Genomic DNA, 23,427 nt, shown 5'->3' with positions numbered 1-23,427 from the left:
GTCAGTGATGCTCGTAGGTAACGTCACACTTCTCAATTTAAACTGCTTATTCGTCTTGGCTTGATTTATTACTATATGTGAATTTTAGTGTATTTCGACTAAACTGAGTGGCATATTTTGTAAAAAGTAAAAATAGCAAATGTCCTGGTGTTTCTTTCAGTTTTGAAGCTGAAGCGTGCAGCTTGCGGTCATATTGACAGCTGTTGCAAACACCAATATCTGCTGAAATGACCTGATTATCTCTCTCTGTACTTCCGTCTCGGGTGACCTCAGGTCCAGGTACAAACTGCCAAAGTGACACTAATAATCTTTTCTTGGGTCAACAGTGAGTGATAAAGCTCGATCAGCGTATCTGCTGTTGAAAAACACCAACATCAGCACAAGCCTGAAACTCCGAATGCTCCCTGCAAACAGTCAACCAGCAAACAACAACAGGAACTGAGGAACCGCAGTATCACGAGGAGCTGAAGCACCCGCGTGAACTTTATGACGATGTCCTACCAAGTTAAGATAAGGACTGTGGAAGGATTCCTAGTTGATCATTATCTTCACTGCTGCACCATCAGGAAATCTCCCAGGAGCTTGATCGCTAAGAGGAAATTCACACACATTATGACTGAAACGTGTAGTGCATTAAGCTGCAGCAGTATGGGAAGATCTAGATTTATGTTCCACTTTACAGGAAAGGCTGTGTGAACCAGGTGCTGCAGGAGTTAGAAATGAAACGTCAAAGTAAATTCATGTTGGTCTGTTTTGGTGCTGCCACCCTGATTGCAGCTCGTTTACTTTTGTGCTTTGATTCTTATTTATCTTTACAGATTTTAATCTTAGACTGTCATGCATTATTTCTTTTAAAGCTTTCACTTGTGATTAAAAGGCCTTCGCCATTGAAATGTTGGTGGATGCAAATCTCTTGCAAACCATCCATTCTGCAGAATTTTCAGTTTGATTATGTTCCAGCTCCTGCAAATTGAATCCAGTGGCCCTGTTTACGTGAGCTCCTTTTGTTTGCTTGTTTCAATCTGATTGAAAGCAATAGAAGGATCTGTATATACGTAGAAACACTGAATAAAGCGATCCACCTTCGACCCTGATATGCATGAGCCCCAGCTGAAACCAATGAAACTGCATCTGTGACAGGGTCAAAAGGTCTCGCTCCCATTTCGCAGGCTGTGATCTTTAGCTTTGTAGTCAGCAGCCTTCAGCTCCCGCCAGTCCGTTGTATCTGCTGGACATCTGTTCAAACAGCTCTGTGACACACTGGAAGCTACTGCTGGTAGAAGCAGCAGCTGGTAGTCTGTCATGGAGCTGTTCAAACAACTCCCGCCTCTCTACAAGTTTTTCTGATTCAAAGTTTTTACTAAAAAACGGGAGCGCATGAGCAGAGAGAATGATCCACTCGTATGACACGATCTGCTGCCTTCCTCTGTTTACATGAGGCGTCGAGTGGATTATTGATCAGGGTAGACTAGGGATTGGTGATGTGGTGTCAAGGTGTTCAATCATTGGATCAGCTTCATTGTGGATGCAAATTGTTGGGAGCTTTTTTCTTGTCACAAACAGCAGTTGTCTTGAGGCACCATGACAGGAGATGCTGACTGGAGGGTTGGAATATAAAGCACCCCGTACCTTCTCCAGACTCTAGCTGATGTCAATGCTTCACAGTGCAGAAGCCAGTTTGCTTGGAGTTTTTGTATTTTGGCACAGTTGACATGCAGCACCACCAGAGCTTTGCTCAGCAGACTGTTCAGAGGGAATCCTGTACGCCGAAGAATCCTCCTCCAAACATGTTAGCACCAGCTGGAGAGCAGAGATTATCCTATCAGCACTGTACAGTGTGGAGCTCAGCTGGGCTTCTTGGCAGAGGCAAACGGGGGAACAGGCTGAAGCATCGGGGCTATTTTTGGTCTGAGATGCAGCTTTTCAGGCTAATCTCCGTGTTCACTTTGGTTTGTTCGGTGAAAAACTCCAGCTTATTGTTTCAAGACAAGAGAATTACTGCCACATTTTACTTTCTTCTGTTTATCTGCTGTTCCTTTCACAGCTGTTATTACTTTACAACTCGAGTTTGTGCTCAGGCTAACACACATCTTACAGTTTGGTGGGTTTTTGTATCTCCTTGTGGGAGATGACTTTTACAAAAGATCAAACCCCAAAAGACACAGAAATAGTTTGAAAGAAAAGCACACAGTGGTTTGGTTGGGAGACTGTCTGGGTTGTCCTGAAGCAGAAAGAACAAACCAGTCTGACTTTATCTCAGCTGGGAGAGCTAAAGCTCTTTCTTTTAAAGTAATACTGATATTATGGTGTATTCATGCAACTGGAAACTGGGATTGTTCCAATTCCAAGAGTTCCTACTTCAGGAAAGTGGTTAGTCTGACAACCAAGACATGTGGATGGAATGACACTTGGTTGGATTGATAATATCCCCTCAGCACATTTAGTTAAGTGTAAATGGAAACAAGGTGAAAGTTACCAGTTAGGAAAATTCCTACTGTCATACAGAGAGCGTTCACCTCACAGCAAGAAATAACCAAGTAACCTTCCCATAAGTCAACACACACTCCTGTGAGGTCCATGTGGATTTTGGAAAATGTTGGTTTATTACAGAGTTCAACATCAGCTAATACTGGATCCCAGTAGGATGTTCCCAGTTTCTTAGTGGAATGTTCCCAGTTTCCCAGTGGAATGTTCCCAGTTTCAGTGCATTCACTGACTGACGAAAACACAAAGGGGATAATGTATTAGTGCAATGAACAACCACTTGGCAAAGTCCCATTTTTCAGTCAGCACATGGCATTTTGCCTCATGGAAGTTTGTAAAGAACACACCAAAAGTTCCCATTTTGACCACTTTTTTTTTTTTTTTTTCAAAATTCCCATTTGCCAATATCCCAAAATAAATCCTCAATGAATCCATGCAAAAACAAAGTGCATCAGTAAAATGTATGACTTTCTTGTGTAGATGACCCACTGCTGCCATGCAGAGCGACACGTTCTGAACCTTACTGGGAAGTTCCCAGACACAGATTCCCTCGGCGCAAGTCATAATTCACCTCTTTCCCAGTTGACCATGAATGCACCAAAAGCTCCTAGTTTGACCGTTTTTAATCATCAGAATTAATTATCAGTTAATTATGGACACGCCGTCAGAGCGGGTTGTCCTTCATCCCAAGGTCGTCCATATGTCAAAGTGTCCACGAGTGTTCCTCACCGCCGGGGCATGTGAGAATGGCTGAGCGTGACATGAAGCATGAAGTGGAAAACAGTTCGGTCAGTGAAATCCACTGGCCATTAGTTGCAAAAATAAAAAATCAGCTGTTACAAGGCGCATCATAAAGAAATACAATCTATAACTTATATTGGTAGGAATTTCCAATTTGACATTGTTCACATGAATCTTTCCCCGCTTTAAAGTCTAAACTTCCCACTTACTTTTAAACACACTACTAATTACAATAAAGCTAGGTTATGACAGAGTGCATCGCTAAGAAAGAATTACTGACTCAAGTAGATAGTAGATGTACAAACGTTAACTCATTTACTTCGTGAAAATTCCCACAGTATTGGTGAGAAGTTCCCAGTCTGACAGCATTCCCACTTCCCAGTTAGACCAGAAAAACACAAAGCAGTCTTCATCTTCACAGAGATCACAAGTCTTTTTTTTATGTGGATGTGGCGTTTCTTCTTTTGTTTACGAGCTTTTAATTAAAATCGTACGTTTTTTAAATCTGTCATTCTGAAGTTCATGTCGACGAAACACAAGTGCTCAAAAGATCACATGCTCTCTCTCTCCTTACCCCCTCTCTGTCTCTTTACCTCTCTCACTCGCTCGCTCTTTCACACACACACACACACACACACACACACACACACACACACACACACACACACACACACACAGAAAAACAAAACATCAAAAGAACATAATTCAACGTTTTCCTTGTTGAAGCTGGAGTAGCGCTGGCCCAGCAGAGTGAGGCTGAAGGATGGAGTCCTTCAGTCCTGTAGTTCTGCTAATAAGCACCAGTAGAATTCAGCTGGTCCTGCTCCGCCCGCCCCTCCGCCCGCCGGCCCCCCTCAGTCTCTCAGGGTGGCGGTCATTAACTGGTGGCAGTCCAGATCGCCTCGCAGCTCCAGCGGCCCCGGCAGCCTCATGCCCGTCTTCTGGTCCACGCACCAGCACTTTCCCCGCTGGCCGTCGCGTGCAGGGTGGCACTGTGGGCAGAAAAATTCAGCTGTGATCCTCAGAGGACAACGTGCAGACAGCTCTCACAGAACAAAGCTAACCTTTACTTAGGCACGCTAATGCTAACCACAGGTGGATAGACTCCGGCTAATGCTCATGTTCCTTCCAGTGAGACGTTTTTCATTTTCTCAGAAGTTAGCCCGGAATCGATTAGTCGTCCCTTACCAGTAAACAGGAGTTTAATGAAATAGTAACAGAGCTGGTCTTGACCAGGGACAATAGCTTTGGCATTAGTTTTGGCTGCACAGTGGTTAGCAAGGCGAGATGGACCGTTTGTTTTTTCTGTTTCATGAATATTTTGAAGCTGCTGAACAGTTTCTTGTTTCTTCTCGGGCTGATGATGAACTTTTTTCTGATTTTAATTCATTAGAAACATTTTAAGTGAAGTGATGCCATTGTTGTGCTAACGGCTAACAGCTAGCAGATCAGAGATCCTTTACTCCTACTGAAGGTTTTCAGCATTCGGACACGTTCTCCAGATTAGAGGCATAAAAACAGAGGACTTGCTAGTCATATGTTTTGTCTTTTTTCCAAGTCCTTTAATATTCCAACAAAAACAGTATCTGAAATACAAGATTTATTGTGTCTTTGCACGTTTCCTGATGTTTTACGTTGAATGAGTTTCCAGGAGAGCTCGTCCCCGCTGACCCGGGCTTCACTTCCCCACAGGGTTTTATCACCACCACTTTTAGTTAAACAGTAAACAGATGCCTGCAAATGCGAGCTGACAGAAATACTTTAACCACGTTACACAATCCTCAGACCTCAGACGTGCGATGGCTTTTATCTGTGACTGCGTCTGCAGCTCTTATCTGCAGCTCGCTCTTATCGCACATGCTGGTCCAATCTGGTGACTGCAGAAAAAAACATGGAGAATAACGGCGTCCAAATCCAAACTGCCTCCGTCACGACAGGGGAGTGGTCACTGCCCCTAACCCTAACTCAGACTTCTGAGAGGAAATCAGCAGAAAACAGTCTGGACTTGGCTGCAACAGTCTGCTTCGGAACTTCTGAGATTCTGAAACTCTGACTTTCTGAACTTGTAAGACTTCTGACGTTCTGAGCTTCTGAGATTCTGAACTTCTAAGACTTCTGAGCTTCTGAGATTCTGAACTTCTAAGACTTCTGAGCTTCTGAGATTCTGAACTTCTAAGACTTCTGAACTTCTGAGATTCTCGACTTCTGAGACTTTTGAGCTCCTGAACCTCTGTGCGTCTGAGCTTGGGACACGTGAATGCTTTCAGGCCAATCATGCTATATGTGATTGGCTGCAGCCATGTTTCGTGTTTTGGCCACAGATCTCTGAAGTTTGAAGTAGTTTGAAGATTGGTTGGACAATAGAGATTCACAGTTGGCCAGCAGGAGTGGTTCAGTATAACTCAAAGGGAGGACGTGTTGGGCGATCACAGACCTGTTTGGGATGGAAGTCTCCGTTCTTGTCGCAGTTGGGTATGGGGATGGTGAAGAGATCATCGTGTGTGCGAGAGTTCGATGCCAACCGGTCCAACGCTCTCTGCAGCTCTGCACGACACGGAGCCTGTGGGAGAACCACACCTTTTCAAATACTTACCAGAACACAAATTAACAGGAATGGAAGTCTTTCTGTCCTGGGATATGAAATGCTGAGTGTGTTAGAAGGTCTCTGAAAACCCTAACCTCTAACAATACACCCAACAGGTCAGGACTGTCAAGATTTGATCTGGTTTATGATCAAGAGGTTTTAATATCTGTCAATTATTTATTTTAGCTGCTTATTAACTGTTACTGCAGAGCTCTACGTTACATAATCTGTGTTGCACTCAGGTTTAGGCATCACAAAATGATGAAATGCTAATTCTCCATTTTGTTATGCCTAAAAGTGTTCAGTCACAGAGGACAGTGATCTGACCATGGGCATGGATCATCTCTGGACCGGACTTTGGACATGCCTGGGTTGCAGATCTGTAATTAAAAGCATGTTACTGGACTTTTATTGTGCAGCAGATAGCACTCCCTTGCTTCTCCTGGAGAAAAGGATGGGGCTTCTCCTCCAGATCAGGTCTTTCTCTGAGGGTGTGACCGTCCCTCAGTTTGTCCTCTGATGGACGGACTGCAGCGGGATGAGACGGAGTCACGACTGCTTCCAGCAGTGTGACTGTGTTTCAGTGGCTGCCTTCAGCAGCCGCCACGGTGGATTAACTGGCCATGTTTTCGGCCGTGGACAACCCGTGATTGAAGGTGTTTCTCTGTTTTCATGTGCTGCTGTGGAATTTTATTCAACACAGAAATTGAAACTTGTCTGTCTGCAATTCACTGGACTTTCCAGGCCAACTAATAAAAGCTTCATTCTGGTCTGAACAACCAGGCCAAGGAGCTGCTCTCTATAAGACCTCAAAACATTTTTAAAATGTCCAACTTAGGCTTCCAAAAATGATTTTGTGGTTGGGTTAATTCTACCTGGGTGGGTGGCCCAGATAAATGTACATGTGGGCCTTTGTGGCCTGGTTGTGTTTCTTGTAACACAACTCTGACTGAGTTAAAGGAACAGACTGAATTATGTGCCTGTTACTGATTAATGGGGATGTTATGATCCCACTGTTGCCCATAATAAACCAGCAAATTGCATTCTGATGTCAATATACACCTGAATTTTATTTCACAAAGCCGCAATTAAATGTTACGGTCTGTAAAAAACTAATTTGTGCAATTTATAACTCGATCTTTACGCTTGTGGCTTTGGAGCCATAAAAGCTAAATGTGAAACACCTGCTGGGGCCGACGCAGCATGTGGCGAGGTGCCTGTTTTCTGGAGCACCAATGTCGTTTTAGTCCAAATATAAGGTGACCCTCATTAAAAAAACCTCCCTCTTACACCAGTCAGTTTCCACACCAGATCTTGCTTTATGAAGGGAAAAAAATATATGGAAACAAACAGCTGTTAACAGTTAACAGTGTTGTATGTCCAACACTTTCCGATGTCTTCACACAGAATTGTTCCTAAGTTCCTCCCAGATATTCTCATGCTTTAGTTCCACCTGCTCCTCCCAACATTTTAAAGCCTATAAAACTACTTTTAAGCATCCAAGTCCAGCTCCTGTAGCTAACTTCTTCCCCAGGTGTGACTCCACGTCACTGTCAGTGTCGGGAGTCAGTCTGTCCACCGGGGGTTCCACTTCAGTCTTAGCCCCGGTCATAACGCTGAGAGGTAGAACTGAGCTGCAGATGGCAGCAGTGCTCCAGAGAAGCGATCAGCGTCGAAAGCTAGCTACCCAGCATCATAGCATTAGCATCAAAGCTATGAGGATGAATTTGTGAAAGCGGGCATGCTAAATGCTACAGAAATCCTGACTGACTGTTGCTAACATTAGTGTGAGGGGAAACACCGGCAAAGAGAACTAAGAAAGCCCCGGGATTATTCATCCATTCATTCATCTTCTGTACCGCTAAACCATTTTGCGGGTTCCACTATCTAATCTGGATCAGACCGGTCTGAATGTGGCCCCGGATGGTCTCACCAGCACCGGCTTGGCGTCCTCTCGGGCTGCGTTGTTCCTCTGGTTGATGGATTTGGGGGGGTGTCTGGCCAGAGTCTTCTGTATGCAGCGCTTGTCCTGCGGGCTGCAGCGGATGTTGCTGTTGTTGGGATGTTCGGGAACGATCTCTTCCTGCCGCTCTGTCACTGAACAAGAAGGAAAAATAATGTCAGGAAGAGATGGACCGTGACTTTTGATGCGAGGGAAGAATTTCTGAGTATGTGCTCTTATGAGTTGATTACTGCTTTTGGAAAGTTGGTTTGTTGCTTCAGCTTTGATTTTGGTTTGCATGTGAGAGAAATAATCTGTCCTCCTGGAATGTCTTCACTACATCTCTGATCAACAGATTAACACAGAAAACATGACATGTGTGTCCATGCATGACTTTCATGCACAGTCGACCCAGAGTTTTTGGCAGCACTGAAAGACCTTTAATGTATCCTGAATGCATCTTGAAGCTTCCTGTCAGCTGCTGGTTTCTGACGTTCTTCCACTGTGATGTGCTGAAGTCAAAGTTCAGAGTTCAGAGCTCTTCAAAGGTTGTCCCCACACAAAACACATTTCTCTGTAAATAATGTAAAATTCACATCTTATCATTTGTTTGATCCAATACCAGAGGCAGCCAGACATCCACACAGCATGGCAATACCTCCACCATGCTTTAAATAGGTTGTAGTTTCTCTTTAGGCTCCGTTTGGCGTATTACTGACATCCTCACACAGTTCTTTGCTGCACACCAAGACTCTCAAACTCAGGTCCTGAAGTGCACCCCTGCATGTTATCAATGTTCTCCCTGCTTCAACATACCTGAAGCTCATGAAGGTTCATCTGGTACAGCAGAAAGCCGGATCACGGGCCTTATTACAGTCAGCTGCTCTGAAGCAGGGAGATGTGGGAAACATGCAGAACTGCAGCCCTCCAGGAGCTGAGTTTGAGACCCCCATAGTGTAGATTCTACACTACTGTACAAAGACAAAGTGCAACGTAAGCACAAAACACTACGAAAACAAGAAAACATGGCAGAAGACAACTGTGGATCATCCTTGAGGGCCGAATGCAGGCCCACCGCGACTGACGGCTGTCTGTGATGGGGGGTCAGAGGGCAGCCTTCATGGTGCAATGGAAGCACTCACAGTCCATTCCCTTGCAGAATAATACTGAGGCTCCTAGCCACCCCAGTCCAAAGCTCAGGGGCAAACTGAGAACCGCTGTCTGAAGTGACGTCTGGCGGCGTGCTGAACCTGGAAATGAAGGCGTGTGCCGCCTCAGCTGATGTTGTCGGTGAGTAAAGCCTTGGGAAACATACCCAGCAAGTCCAGATGGACTAAGTTGAACCTCTTCTCAGGCGTAACAAACGGCTCGAGCAGGGTCTCGGTGTGACGGTGTATTTTGGCACGTTGATATGCCACACAGGCGGCTGTCCTGCTTCTGACATCCTTCCTGAGGCCAGGCCAGATGAACTTCACCCCCCACTAGCTTCACTGATGCTATCTGCATATACCCTGGGACGTGGGGAAGGTGAGGAGGTTGCGGGCCACAGAAGCGGTGAACTCCCAACCCTCCAGCAAAAATCTAAAGTGAATTATGGCAAGAAAAAGAATCAAGAGTTCCCTGTCAAGCATGTTGTATTTCCTCTCATTGTGACACAGCTGTTTGCTGAAAAATGCCAGAGGCTTCCAGACTCCACCCACCGCTCACATACCGCCCCCACTGCGTAATCCGAGACAGCGGCGCTGAGCGCCACGGGCGGAAGCTGGGGAAGGATGCGACAGCATGGCGATGCTGCAGAGTGCAGTCTTAGCGTTCTCAAATGCTAGGATCCTTTCTGGGTACAAGTCCTTGTCCTGTTTGGTCTTACTGGCCCTCAGAACCTCATATGGGGGGTGTATCATGTGAGCCATGTACATAATGAGGCAGTTGTAGAAGTATCATCCAGGTAAACAAACAGGAAAAGCAAGCCGCTGAGCACCGAGTCCGTCAGTCGCTGGAACACTTGTGCTGCACCTTTAAGACCAAGCAGCATATCTAGAATCTCAAAAAACCTAAATGGCAGGACCCTCCAGTATTCAAGAGGAAATGTGCCAGGTCGGTTGTTTTCCTGCACCAGGAACGATCCTGGAGGTGTGCAGCACTTGGCTCAGGATTCAAACCACCAGTGGAAAAAACAGTGTGCTGTCATCCTATGCTGATCCCTCACCGTGTCGACGGCAGCCAGAATGTTCTCAAAAGCCAGCATGTTCTCCATTAGCTCCGTGGGTTTACTGTCCCCCAGCCTGTTGAGAGACAGAAGGCGTTCTGCTCGATCTGAGCCGGACAGCTGGACCAGACGGAGGAGCTGTGTCTTGAGAGTGGTGTGTTTTCCTTGGCCCGGTGGGTCTCGCAGCAATCCCCCCATTCAGTGGGCGGTGGACGAATCCAACGCTGCTACAACCTGCTAGTATGTTGTTTTATCCACCGTTATGCCTCGGAGCTGGAACTCTGGATCAGGTTGCCAGAACTCTGGTAACTTGATTACAGCAGCCTACCGGCTTGTGCACCCTCTGCCCTCGCCACGTCACTACACTCTACAGACATATTGAAACGAGTGTAAGACAGACCCGTGAAACTAGTCAACAGCAGGGGTGTGACCAGATCGTGCCATAAATCCCATAAATCCTTTTGGTAGATGTCTTCAGTGAGGGTAAAATTTTGTGGCCATGCAATGATCAAAGTTTTCTACTCATGTCACAGATTGTTTATAACATCTGAAAAATTCAAAATCTAGCAGAAATCAGAAAAATTGATCTTTGTGTCCACATTTTTGTGGTTACAGTGACCTCCAGGCCTTCTACGTATGGCCACTCGATGTCAGATAAGATTAACCTCCATGTCTCACCTTTGTGACATGAGCTTCACAGTATCATCAAAAACATGCAGTAAAACCAAATGTATCTTCTCGTTCATTGGTCATTTTCTGACATTTTAAATCCAGGCCTCCTTGTCATCAGATTATGCAGAATTTGCATATTTGTGAACATAGTTTCACTTGAAAATGTAGTATTCCTGTAGTCATAGCTTGTGAGAAAATCTGTCAGAAGTCAGCTGATTTTTGAGGATTTGTGTTTCATGACTTTTCATCAGTGCAGCCTAATAATACCTCACGGGCGAATTTCAGGCGAGAACCATCCGCCCTGTTCTTCTCGGTCCTGCTCGTCCTGCCCTGTACAACCCGTACAGCTGAACATGCTGAAACGAGGCTAAAAATGAGGCCAGGTTAACCACAAGGACACTGAGCCTTGTTCTTGCCCCAGGGGGCAATCTGCAGCTCTGTTCCAGCTCTCCTGCTCTTCATCTACTACACCGCAGCCATGCCAGAGAACCCTGCCACCGCTCTTCTATAACCCTAACACTGTTCACTAACCCTAGGTCTTTAACCCTAGTGCTGTTCTATAACCCTAACCCTAACCTTCTGACTGTAGCACTGTTCTATAACCCTAACACTGTTGTGTGGTGCTAACACTGTTCTTTAACACTAACCTACTGTTCTCTGACCCTAGTATCTAACCCTAACGCTGTTCTTTAACCCTAGTCTCTAACCCTGGTGCTGTTCTCTTGCCCTAGCGCTGTTCCCTAACCCTAATGGTGTTCCCTAACCCTGGTCTCTATCCCTGATGCTGTTCTCTAACCCTAACGCTGTTTTATAACCCTAGTCTCTAACCCTAATGCTGTTCTGTAACACTAATGCTGTTCTCTAACCCTAACACTGTTTTATAACCCTGGTCTCTCACCCCAGTGCTGTTCTCTCGCCCTAGCGCTGTTCTGTAACTCTAAGGCTGTGCCACATCCACCTTTACATCCTGGTATCCCTGCAGCTCCAACACTCTACGGGCACCCAGCTGCTTCCTCAGGAAATACCCCCCTCCTGCCCCCCCACCTCCTCCTGCTCTAACAACCCCATCTCTGCCCCCTCCTGCCCCCCACCTCTTCAGGCTGTTGTGGTGTATTTGCACTTTCACAAAGGACATGAGATGGTGATCTAGTGTGTGTGTGTGTGTGTGTAGTGAAGAGGGTTTCATTCACAGAGTGAGTGTTAGCCGTCTTTTCTTCCACCTGCGGGCTCGTTGGCTCTGCAGTGTTTTCTTCTTTCTGCTGGAACTTTTTCTCACGTTGGCACCAAACCCAAAGCACCTTGAGGGTTTTGGTGTTCTGAGGCTGTTCTCTCTCTGATCACTGGAGCCCATCTGAGCTCTGTTCAATATCTAAGGTCACTGCCAGGCTTTCCACTTCACCACTGTTGGCCACGAGACGATGAAAGAAGGCTTGGGAGTCATGTGTAGCCTTCCCCAGACCCGCAGTGCACAAAGGCAGACACGCCTCCACCCACAGCTGCCTGGCCTCCACCCGACGCCTCTACATGGCATCTCCGCCCAATGCTTCCACCCGACGCCTCCACCTGAAGCCTCCGACCCGTGCTTCCATCCGACGCCTTGGCCCCGTTCTCTGCAACAGGAGCTGGACAAACGACCAGGTTTCTCTAAATTTCAGACTCTGGTCTTGCTTGGCTCGGCTCGTTCAAGAGGGAAGTGTCTCCCGGCTGTTTGTATTTTTAGTCCTGTTGCCTTGCTCATCAGCACTTTCTTCCACAAGAGCCAGCGAAGTTTCAGCTGCTTCCTTCAATCCAACTTGTTCCTTTTTGCCGCTTTATTTTCCTCTGCGTCAGGTCGCAGTGCTGTGACTCCTGGCTGGGCCGCTGGCAGGGCCAGCCAGAGATCTGGAAGTGGGTCAGAGGTGGCATGTCCTGTTTGCTGCCGCTGCTGTTTTCCATGAAGGAAGTCGCCACTTCTCTCTGTGGTTTCATTCGACTTGGATTCACATGCTGCTCAAATCTGACTGACAATTATCTGGCCTGAGTTGACTCAGGTGCACTGCAGCAGTAAACCCAAGTCCTCAGTAAACATGTAATTACACTCAGAACCAGAACCAACCGATGCTTATCTTCTTTTGTCTGCTCTAATCAGCCAAAACATTATAGCCTGATTGTCTGTAGGTATGTCTTTATGTCACAGTGTGGCTTGGAGGCCTTTCAGTCCTGCTCGTCTCCACACACCCCACAGATGCTTGTTGTGTTCCTCAAAACACTCCTGAGCCTTGTTTTGGTGAAATCTGCTTTGAATACTGTTAAGGCAATGTCCTCACAGATGACATGTTAACAGGTTTCCCACAGTCTCACAGTGCTTCACCAGCTCACCTCCACCAGGAAACCAGACACACACCCTTCTACCCATTTTTTGAGCTATCAGAGCGGACCCTCCTTGACCACTTCTGAAGCTCCCTCATCAGGGTTGGTGCCCCCTGGTGGTGGACAGAGGTCAGCATGCTGCAGCTCTGTGGATTCTGACAGAAGCAGCAGGACGTCCTGCAGCACCGAGACCCACCGTCCCTCTCCCTCTCCCTCTGAGCCTCCTGTCTGAGGCCTGCAGACACATTCACACTCACTCAGACATCTCAAACCGGATCAAAATCATCACGCTTGTGGTTTATACAACTACGTTAAGGAAAAAATGCTCATTTTCTGCCTGAAATATCCATGAACCTGCTAACAGGAGCCAAGAGACTGTGTTATTACCTTCACCTGTCGTTGGTCTTAATGTTATGGCTGATCCTTGTATCAGTGGACTCTGACTAAAATACATCAATGAGAAGGAGGCAGACAAAGAGATTGTTGTTTACAACATAAAATCTCCTGGAACTCATCAGGAAACTGTGTGCTAGAGATGCAGTGATAGAGAAGTGAGTCAGTAAAACACACCTGGCGTTCCTCATTCAGGTCAAACGCCTCCCGTTCATATCCGCTTCCACAGTGTGCAAGCACGATTCCCCTTTGAACCACTTGTGGATGTGTGACCTTTCAGTGTGTGCAGATCACCCAGGCTTCAGGTTACCAGCCTCTGACCGGCTCAGGAAACCTTATGCTTTGTATTTCCATCAGTTAGGACGTGGTGAAAGTTGGAGGGGCCTGATTGAAAACCCCCTGAGTGACACGGTGAAGCGCATGTATTACCGGGCGCAACTCCGAGAAAGCAGAGAGCTCCGGGTCACCGTGGGTCCAATCACTGAATGTACACAATAACAAAGTCCGGCCCACGTAGCAGACTGTTTATACACTGGCCCTCTCTCTGCAGCGATCACATTTCAGATTCCACTCTTAGTGGTTTTTTCAGGCCAAGCTTGTAAACCCCAAAGACAAATATCCGCCTCAAATAAATATTTAGTTATGCTCAGCGGGATTGGCAGAATGCTCCTCACTGGTTTATACTTCCACTGGCTCAGGTCTGATGGAAGACGGGCCATTACGCCAGACATTTATACACAATCACAAGTTGCGTGAGGAGTCTCGTACGAGTACGCTGAAATTACAGGCAGCGATGAAGTGAGCAGGACAGGTCTTCTGATTGGACGATAAAAAGGGACGTTAGATCGCTGCATTCAGACTGAACAGAAGAATCAGAGAACAGATTACCCAGAAGCCCCCTCACTTTGCTCCCCGAACCCTGGGCTGTCGACATGTGGCTCGTGGGCTCATTCGCTGGTGGACACGCCCACTTTTCCGAACTCAAACCCAGGGCCGACCCCGATGTGCCCGACACTCCCGATAAACCTCTCATTCAGCTTTTCTCTGGGCGTCTGAGGCTCGCGCGGTAAAGACGGTCGTCTCTCCAGCAGCTGGAGACTCTATTCCACTGACAATCTCACATTTCAAGGCAAGTTTTTACCGGTTGAAGATCAGGCAAAGCCTCGGCCTATTCTGTTCAGTTATTAGTCCATCAGCATTTAGCAATTAGCATTAGCATTCACAGTTAGCATTCTCTTTAACCAGAACTGCTCTCCTAATGGTTACTATTTCGCTGAACCCCTGTTTACTGTAATATCCAGATTGCAGAGCATCTTCCTCCCTCTGACATCCAGATTAAAGAGTGTCTTCCATCCTCTAACATCCAGATTATAGCGTGTTTTCCTCCTCTAATATCTGGATTATAGAGCATCTTCCTCCCACTGACTGATGTAACTTAAGCTGAAGTGAGTGAATCGTTCGTTAGCTGATGTGCCACCCATAAATTCCAGTAATTACTTGATATTTATCTACAGAATCAACTAAAGTAAATCCACTTTTTACTACATGAAGTGTTTAGACACCAGTTTCCAGAAAGTTGCACAGAGTAATGCTCTCGGTACTAATTGAATGTATTTTATGAGCATTCCTCCACCCTCCTGCCTCCGTCCTTCCTCTTCTGCTCCTTCATTCATTCACGTGCCATTTGGTGTCCAAACATTTTGACACACTTCCAGCCCATAAAACTTTCACAGAAGGAGAAAGAACAACATGGATGGTGGTGTTGTGGTTCCTCATGACACTGGAGAAAACTGTTTACACTGTATTGACAGCAGCTTCCAGAGGACTTGGCAGCAGACTCAGAAGTGGACTGGGCTCGGGACCAGAACACGTCTCCTTCAGTCAACAGTGGAGACTGCCAGTGTCAGAACAAAGCTTTTCCCGGCAAAACCTTTCTGTGAATCGGTTAATCATCAGCTGATGTCTGATGCTGTTGTCACAAAGCAGAGAGGCCAAAGAAAAGTCTGAGCTCCTCCACAGCTGGGGCTGTCGGAGGAAAGTCGGCTCCACGCTGAGTGACTGGGGAGAAAGTGACTGTTGATGTGCAGAATTACCTGAAACCGCTCACTTCCTACTGAAACCCAAGTCAAACAGATTTCACAAGAACGACAAGTGAGCTCAGTGGAATCCACAGTGAAGCAATGAATCCAGGTCGTGTGTTAAATCTGCAGAGCACAGCTACCTCTGACTGTTTGTCAGTCGTTGAATCGTGCCTCTTTTGACGTCAGGGTGTTTCTTTTATCGACGGGAATGGTTCATGGAGTTGTATTCCTGCTGGTTGGCATCACTCCTCTCCCTCCATGTGTGAATAGTTTCACTAATGGGGCTGCAGAAATGTTGAACACATGCTGGAGATCTTCAGAGGCTGCAGACGATGTCTGAACACCAGCAGCCGGAGAAAGAGAAAGGAAACGTGTTCACTTGGGGATTTTTCCATCGTTTTAATATGAAAGATGTTGACCCCATGAGTTCAGCGTCACAGCATGTCAGAGACAGCAGCTCCAGGAAACTGACAGGAGTTCAGCATCGTCACCAATCTGCGCGCAGTGTTTGGCTCACCATCACAGACACCGTCTGTACAGTTTTTCACTTCTACACGATGAATTAAAAGTTTCAGTGACTTGTAAAAATGGTGACATTCATTGATGAAGTCAATCTTCATAACGACAACACTGAAGACAATAAAGAGGAAAACAATGACAGCGAAGGTGATGACCAACATGAAAAGGATGAGGATGAGGATGTAAATAAGGAAGAGAGAACATATCTATAAGAACGCTGCTAACGACGACCTGAACTCTACCCACAGCACCGACAGCGATAATCATGAACTCTGCTGCTTCTCTGCTGGTTTCTGACTTTTCACTGAGGAAATCAATAGTTCCTTTGGTTGTTGGACTGTTGATGAAAGTCTAAAACAAGTCATCCAAGTTTGGTTCAGAGATGAAAACATGAGTGGAAGATGAAGCAGGAGCGCTTCCAGATGGATCGTCTTCAGGACAAACTGATCCTTCATCTTGTGGATGGCGTCGGGGTCGCAGCTTTGTTCTGCGGTGAAAGTAAAACCTGTTCTGGGTTCATTGTCTCCTCTGAGAGTCGTACTGTTGTCTGTTCTCAGAAGGAATTCGCTCCCCTTTAATTTTGGAGAAAAACAAAAGAAAAACTAGAAATGTGAATTGGTCTGAGTCGTCCATCAGGGGAAACTCATTTCCTCCTGATCTCAGTGTGTGAGGGACGGAGGGAAACCTGCAGCGAGCTGACGGCTCTGCTGGGCTGTAGAGCTGCAGAGCCGCTGTCTCTCCCCGCCCTGCTCAGCTGTTAGCATTAGCTTGAACGTCTGATTACAGGAAGTGGAGCGTCTCAGAAACCCTGACAGCAACCAGAACTAACCTCCCACGCTGATATTAGCATTAGCCGGTGTCAGCGATAGCAGCCTTGAATTAGCATTATTTAGAAACTCAACTATTTCTACAGGGAATTAAAATCCCAGTGCTAACTATCTTGTGTCGTCGGTACAGAACAGCCCCGTGTAGCATTAGCCTCCGCAGTAGCCGGGGTTAGCATTAGCTGCACGTCTCAGGCCCTGTTTACGCCACATTGTCAAAACTTTTGTTGCGTATTGACTCTTTTTGAGAACAACTTCCAGCATGCAACACTTCTGCAAGCACGCCTCCGTGCACAGTATAATTACTATCTTCTTTCAGATAGACGTTAGTCCAGTGCAAACATTCCAGCACCTTTATTCTTTTTTTATGTTGCAAACATGCACAGACTTTTTTTAGAAGAGGTTTGAGAGTTTTTATGACTGAACCGGCTCTCACATGAAGTCTGGACTCATAAAGATCCAGTTTACTTAGTGTGTGTGTGTGTGTGTGTGTGTGTGTGTGTGTGTGTGTGTCACGGCCGGGCTCCAGCCCTGGACGGGGGGTCCAAGTCCCACAGAGGACAGCAATTAGCTAATCTCATTTCCTCCCGCACACCAGCCACAGCTGTCCAAATGCGCTGCGCGACCCAAAGAAAGCAAATACGGCGCATTAAAGAACATCCTCCAGTCGTTTACCTCGCCGTCCTGAGAAAAAGACGACTTTAATGAGCTTGAAGTTCCCCCAAAACACGTGAACCCGGGAGAATGTGCGTGAACATGCTGCTTTGATAAAGACAGGAAGCCGGGCCTGTTACCCGGCGAGGCGGACATCTGTACGGGTTAGAAAATAATCTCCGTTTCTCCGACACAGAGCGGCGCCGAGGACCCGACGGCGGAGCAGATGAGGAGGAATGCGGGAGCACGGTGGTTTCTCCTCCGCCTGCAGCGGGCTGGGTGCATGAAGCCGCTCTAATCCAGCACATTACCTTTAACACGGGACGATTAGAGCCGCTTCAGCAGCACAGCGGACAAAACTCATCAAATAAATGTGTTTTAAAGGAAAGCAGCGCTGCCAACCAGCAATTAACTGGGAACCGTCGTGACGCACTCGCCTCGCCGCACGGCAAGGACTGAGAATTCCTGAGGAGTTTCACACGGAGAGACGGCGTTTTACCGCAGCTGGAGGAATCGGGACGCAACACGGAGAGGCTCGGCTTCACCGGTGGAGCTTCAGAGCCTCGACCAGTTTAACGTTACAGAACCGGAGTGTCAGACTGCATTACTGGAGCCGGCTGAAGCCCCGCCCCTTTGACCAGCTGATCCGGATGTCTGCAGGTTTCCCCGCAGCTTCTTTCACATCCCCAGTTTGTCTGAATACATTCACGTCTTGTTTAGTTCAAACCTGAAAGGATGTTTCAGTAGAATATAGGCTCAGTCTAACCTGCACTTCTTTTAATCAAGACTAAAGGATAAATAAAGGCACAATGACAAGAAAGAAGGCATGCTGGGAGAACAGAAATCCCTGCGAAAGTAAAAAATTGACCTGGTGTCAGAGAACGCATCGCTCTGGTGAAAATCACAGTTTTCTAAAAGACAGACACAGATCGGCGCTGTGCTCCTTTAATCAGTGCAGTTTTCCCACCTGTTACTCATTTCATATTTCAATTATTCCCTTCACTTATGAAATAAAGTTCAACTGAAGTTTGTTGGTTTCCAGCAGATGTATCGACGAGTTCTGGCACCCACGGTTTCCCTCTGTGGAGCATTTCGAAGCGTTTCCTCCGAGCCGGAGACGGATCTGCTCCGTTTGGGCTCGTTTTGACGATGTTAATGAAGAGCAGGATCTGGCTTCAGCTGCCTCCTCCTTCCCCAGCAGCCAGCAGCAGGGAGTGTGTGGCGCTGTGCGGTGGAAGCCTGCCTCCGTGCCCCGCTCCTGTTATCAGGGATTCTCTGGCTTTTTCAAGCCCCTCTTCTATTTTTATCTAGCATGTTCCCTGTTGCTAGGAGTGGGCCGGTGTCAGACATGTATTCAGGAGAAGCACCCCCTTCTTTAATAATGCATCAGAACGCCTCTTCCCCACAGCTCCGGTCTGATTCCGTCTCTTCGCCTCCTCAGGCCTCAGGAAGCCCTCCTGCCCCCTCGGGGCGCGGCGTGGGCCCAGCTGATGTTCGGGGAGCCGGGGATCGGCGGGCGTGGACGGAGGAGGGCGCCCGGCTCTTTATCGTGCTGGAAGCAGCTTTCCGTCTCTTTCCGATTCCGTTCAGTCACGCTATGCGCCGGCCGAGCCGACGCCGGCGCCGCGCAGCAGCAGACGGCTCTGATTTCAGCTCTGGCAGCCGCAGCGCCGATGAGCTCATCCTCACGGAGGAGCTGGACGCCGGGCCGTGCGCTCGGAGGGCTGTTGGAGGGGGGAGGCGGGGTGGGGGGGGCAGCCAGGGCCGCGGGGGGCAGCAGATGCTGCAGTGAGGACGAGCGTCCGGGGAGTCCAGCCAGCTCTTTGGTGTCCTGGCTCCAGCCTCGAGCCTCCCACCACGGACTGAACTGTCTGGAACAAGCCTTGTAACAATTGTCTCATATTCCACCGTGGAAATCAACACCACTCCCTTTGTGCAGGGAGAAGTTGGAGCAGAGAGCTGGAACTGAATATGTAGATAAGACATCCAATATTTGATGTCCCGCTGAGCAAAAGTGGAAACAGACTTTCTTCTCCGGGAGAGGAATGCAATAACAAAGAGGGAGGAAAGAGAAGCCGGCCCAGAGGACTGCGATAGAGACATCGGCAGGAGGAAGACCGGCTACACATCTGCAACAGCAGCAGCAGCAGGAGGAGGAGGAGGAGGAGGAGGAGGAGGAGGAGGAGGATTAGAAACAAGAAGGGAGGAGGAGGAGGAATGAGGGGATCCGTAAGAGAGCACAAGTGAATTACTGATTGCAGGGAGCTCTAATAGCCCCACACTGGCCACACTCCATTACAGTCATTTCATGCAGCAGCTTTTATTACCTCCTCCCATTACACACACACACACACACACACACACACACACACAGACACACACACACACACACACACACACACACACACACACACACTTCACCCAGCACCACATTGCCTTTCACTGCCTGCACTTCAGAACTACCTGCAGGACCTCAGTTAAACCGTGAGGTGACGGCAAGCACACAAAAAACATGATTACCGCAGAAACAAGCAGCGCAGGCCAACACACACACACACACACACACACACTCACACTCACACACACACTCACACACACACACACACTCACACACACACACACTCACACAATGGGCTCAGGGAAAGACCCAACAAGGCATCAGAACTCGATGCAAACGGACCAACTGAACTGTTTCTGGATGTTCTGGTTTAACACAGTGCTTCACTATAGTTAGGGTTAGTTAGTTTTCTCAGAAAACTGGTTCGGTATTGAAGTTCTGCTGATGATAGATTAGTTAGAGAAAGATGCTCTATAATATGAATGCTCCATGATCCGGACGATTCTAGGTGGGGGGGTTGTTTGCTTTATAATCTGGATCTTGCCTGAAGTTCCGTCAGTCGTTGAAATTGGTCCATTTGTCACGTTTTACTGAGATCTCGGGAGGTTTTCAGCAGGTTCAGGGTTTTGCTTCTCCAGTAAAAATCTGTTTCACCATTAGCTTGGGCTGACGTTAAAGCTTACAGCGGACTCTCTCACTGTTTTCGCCTCCGGAGCTCACACACACTTTAATAATTGAGTGAGCTGTGCTTGAGTAAAACCACCATTGCCTAATTCAACATACTTGCCAACAAATATGCATGACGAGCAAATTCTGTTTTCTGGGCACAGATTCTCATTTATTGACAACAAACATGCAGATCCAAATGTTTGAGTTGAAATCCTGAGGGAACTCGGTAGTTTCTCCTAACTATAAAAGTGGGAGAACTGGATTCCATAAGTACGAGCACAAACAACATCCCTGACTCCAGCATGCTGTGAGAGACTGACCCGGAGACACTGCTGTGTCCCTGAGCAGACGGAGCCTGGCTCCTCAGCTCCGTCCCGTCCCGTCCCGTCCCGTCCCGTCCCGTCCCGTCCCGTCCCGTCCGGTTCTCGGTCCTCACCGACGTCGTGTGACGCCGGCTGAATCACGAGAACCAAGCCTGACCTGTTTGTTCTGCGGACAGTCAGAGAGTTGAACTGATTTCAAACATCTTTGTTTTCGGTCTTCATACCTCCAGTGTCTGGTTACACACTGGTTGCTGAAGCGATGAAACGACCTGTGCTTCCTTGGACGGGCTCTCGGTGTACTTTGGCACTCGAGCCGCAGTTTGTGACCAAAAAGCAAACATCCAGCGTCTGTCCGTCTTTATTGAATCGGTCCTCGGTGGAGCTGAGCACAGGTCAACGCTCCGCCACAGCTACGTCACCAAACGACCTCAAGCCGCAGCACCAGGCGTGCACAGGGAGAACATGCAAACTCCAAAGCCCCAAAGCTGCACACAAAGCACCACACTGTCCTTCAAGTAGACCTTCAGACTACGCAGGACCAGCAGGACCAGGACCACCCTGCTCCTCCACCCTCATGACCGCGGTACCTCGGTGAAGCGTGACCCCGGCGCCGCGTCAGGAGTCCGGTCGCCAACGCTCGGCTCTCACCTGAGTTCTCCTCCGCCTCCCTCTCGTCGGTGCAGACGCCCTGGCCGTGCATCAGGGAGTGCAGCGGCCGCTCCACGCCGCGCGGCGGGTAGCAGCGCAGGCCCGTGCCGCAGCGGGGCGAGTACACGCCACAGTGCGCCCCTTTGGGCAGGGCGCAGGTGGGGCAGCAGCCGCAGCCGGGCTCGCGCACCGTCTCCTCGCAGCCGTCCGGCAGCCGGCAGCTGGCCAGCCGCTCCTCCGAGCACACCGGGCAGCGGATGGCCTGGTCCGACGAGCACAGCGCCACCAGCGACAGGGCGCCGAACGCCCACAGCAGGCCCCGGCGGGACGGAGCCGCCGCACCGCCTCCTCCGCCACCCATGGCAGCCCTGAGCACCTGCAGGCTGGAGTCCGGTCCTCCGGTCAGCCTCCCTCTCCTCTGCGGGCGCCGGATCGGTTTCTGCCCCGGGCTGCTGGATTCGGGGAGCTTCAGAGGAGAGCTTTGTCCACACAGTCTTTGATATGTTCAGCTGCTTCTTGTCTCACTTGCAGAGACACAAAGCCTCTGCTGTGCTGCCCGTTTCCTCCGATTCAGTCTGGCTGCAGAAATCGGAGCGCGCTTCTTGATCTCCTCACTCTGCTGTGTGATAAGAACTACTTCTTGCAGCCGGTGGAATTGGAAGAAACAGGAAGGCTGTTCAGCAGTGAGTCCAGGTGAACGCCGGCTCCTCCGGTCCTCTGACGCGTGCTTGGACTGGAAAAAAAATATGTGGTCTACAAGTGTCGGCAGCAGGTCACGGAAAGGCAGCGTCTGTAGGAAAAGCTGCAGCTTCCTCTTCTTGCTGTGGAGTGCAGAGCAGAGGACGGGCTCCGGAGAATGGCTCAGCGCGAGCGGCTCTCCTTGGACTTTATACTGGAGCGTGGACACGCCTCTCCAGAGAGAGAGGAGCCGAAGAGCCCCGAGCTCTGCCGCTCCCTCACTCACAAACTTACACTCACGCTGCCTCGCTCGTCCTCCCGCTATCTACCGAGAGGAGCGGGAACAAAAAGCAGCCGGGTCGCCCTCCTCTCCTGCTCTCACACTCCACAGCCTCTCCCACGCCCCGCCGCCGAGTCCTGCTCTCACAGCACATCTGGGGGATCAGCTGTCCGAATCCCAACCTCAAACAACTCAACCCAGACAGGTCTCAGCGTGTAAGCGTGTGTGTGTGTGTGTGTGTGTGTGTGTGTGTGTGTGTGTGTGTGTGTGCCGTGGTCAATCCTGTTTGTGCTCCCCCTCCTGTCATTATATCAGCTCTCACATCTTCTCCTCTCTCTCTCTCTCTCTCTCTCTCTCTCTCTCTCTCTCTCTCTCTCTCTCTCTCTCTCTCTCTCTCTCTCTCTCCCTCTCCCAGCAGCTATAAAAAGGTAAATGGACAGTCACCCCCCCCCTCACCCCTCCACCCTGCTGCTGCCCTGCCCCCACCCGTCCTAAAAAAGCCTCCCACCAGTGGGATCGCAGGATATGTTTTAACGACGCTCCACAGTTTTATTATGGTGTGTGTGTGTGTGTGTGTGTGTGTGTGTGTGTGTGTGTGTGTGCGCCCTCCACCCGGGTCGTTTGAAAACGGTGGGTTTTATTGGTCAACGCCTGTCTTTTTTTCTTTTTTTTTTCCTCCAGTGTTCCTTTGCCTCGTTTTGCCATGGAAACCCAGCATGCGTTGTAATGCCTTTGTGAGTGTGTGTTCTTTCAGCTCCTGCTCCTCGGGGCCGGTGGCCGGTTGCCATAGGCGGCCCCTGGGCAGCGGCCAAGGCTCACGAGGCCGAGCGGCGCTCAGGTGGGCGCTGCGGTGCCGAGCTGCCGGTTCGCTCCTCCGTACATCAACGGTGGCGTCTGTCTAATCTGACACACACTCCAGTCTGGACTGCAGGAGGAAGAACATCTGTAACGGAGGAAGAACATCTGTACAGGAGGAGGAACATCTGTAACGGAGGAGGAACATCTGTACAGGAGGAAGAACATCTGTAACGGAGGAAGAACA

At 48.7% G+C, this 23,427-nt stretch overlaps 1 protein-coding gene across 1 annotated transcript; it reads right to left on the bottom strand.

Moving 5' to 3' along the window:
- Positions 1–2,580: 2,580 nt before the first annotated feature.
- On the bottom strand, positions 2,581–22,300 carry LOC115390310 (insulin-like growth factor-binding protein 4). The gene is made up of 4 exons (XM_030094115.1): positions 21,428–22,300; positions 7,743–7,906; positions 5,660–5,785; positions 2,581–4,217 (listed from the first exon to the last, which is right to left on the bottom strand). Exons 1-4 carry the CDS (start codon positions 21,786–21,788, stop codon positions 4,080–4,082), a joined length of 789 nt encoding a protein of 262 aa, XP_029949975.1. The 5' UTR covers positions 21,789–22,300; the 3' UTR covers positions 2,581–4,079.
- Between the last annotated feature and the right edge of the window lie 1,127 nt (positions 22,301–23,427).

The sequence above is a fragment of the Salarias fasciatus genome, chromosome 6, assembly GCF_902148845.1.
Source record: "Salarias fasciatus chromosome 6, fSalaFa1.1, whole genome shotgun sequence".
NCBI lineage: Eukaryota > Metazoa > Chordata > Actinopteri > Blenniiformes > Blenniidae > Salarias > Salarias fasciatus.
This window is presented reverse-complemented; position numbering and strand designations above follow the sequence as displayed.

Coding starts and splice junctions, on each gene's coding strand:
- LOC115390310 (XM_030094115.1), bottom strand. CDS start 21,788: ATGGGTGGCGGAGGAGGCGGTGCGGCGGCTCCGTCCCGCCGGGGCCTG. Junction 7,907..21,427: donor GGAGGCGGAGGAGAACTCAG/GTGAGAGCCGAG, acceptor CTTCTTGTTCAG/TGACAGAGCGGCAGGAAGAG. Junction 5,786..7,742: donor AGGACGCCAAGCCGGTGCTG/GTGAGACCATCC, acceptor GTTCTCCCACAG/GCTCCGTGTCGTGCAGAGCT.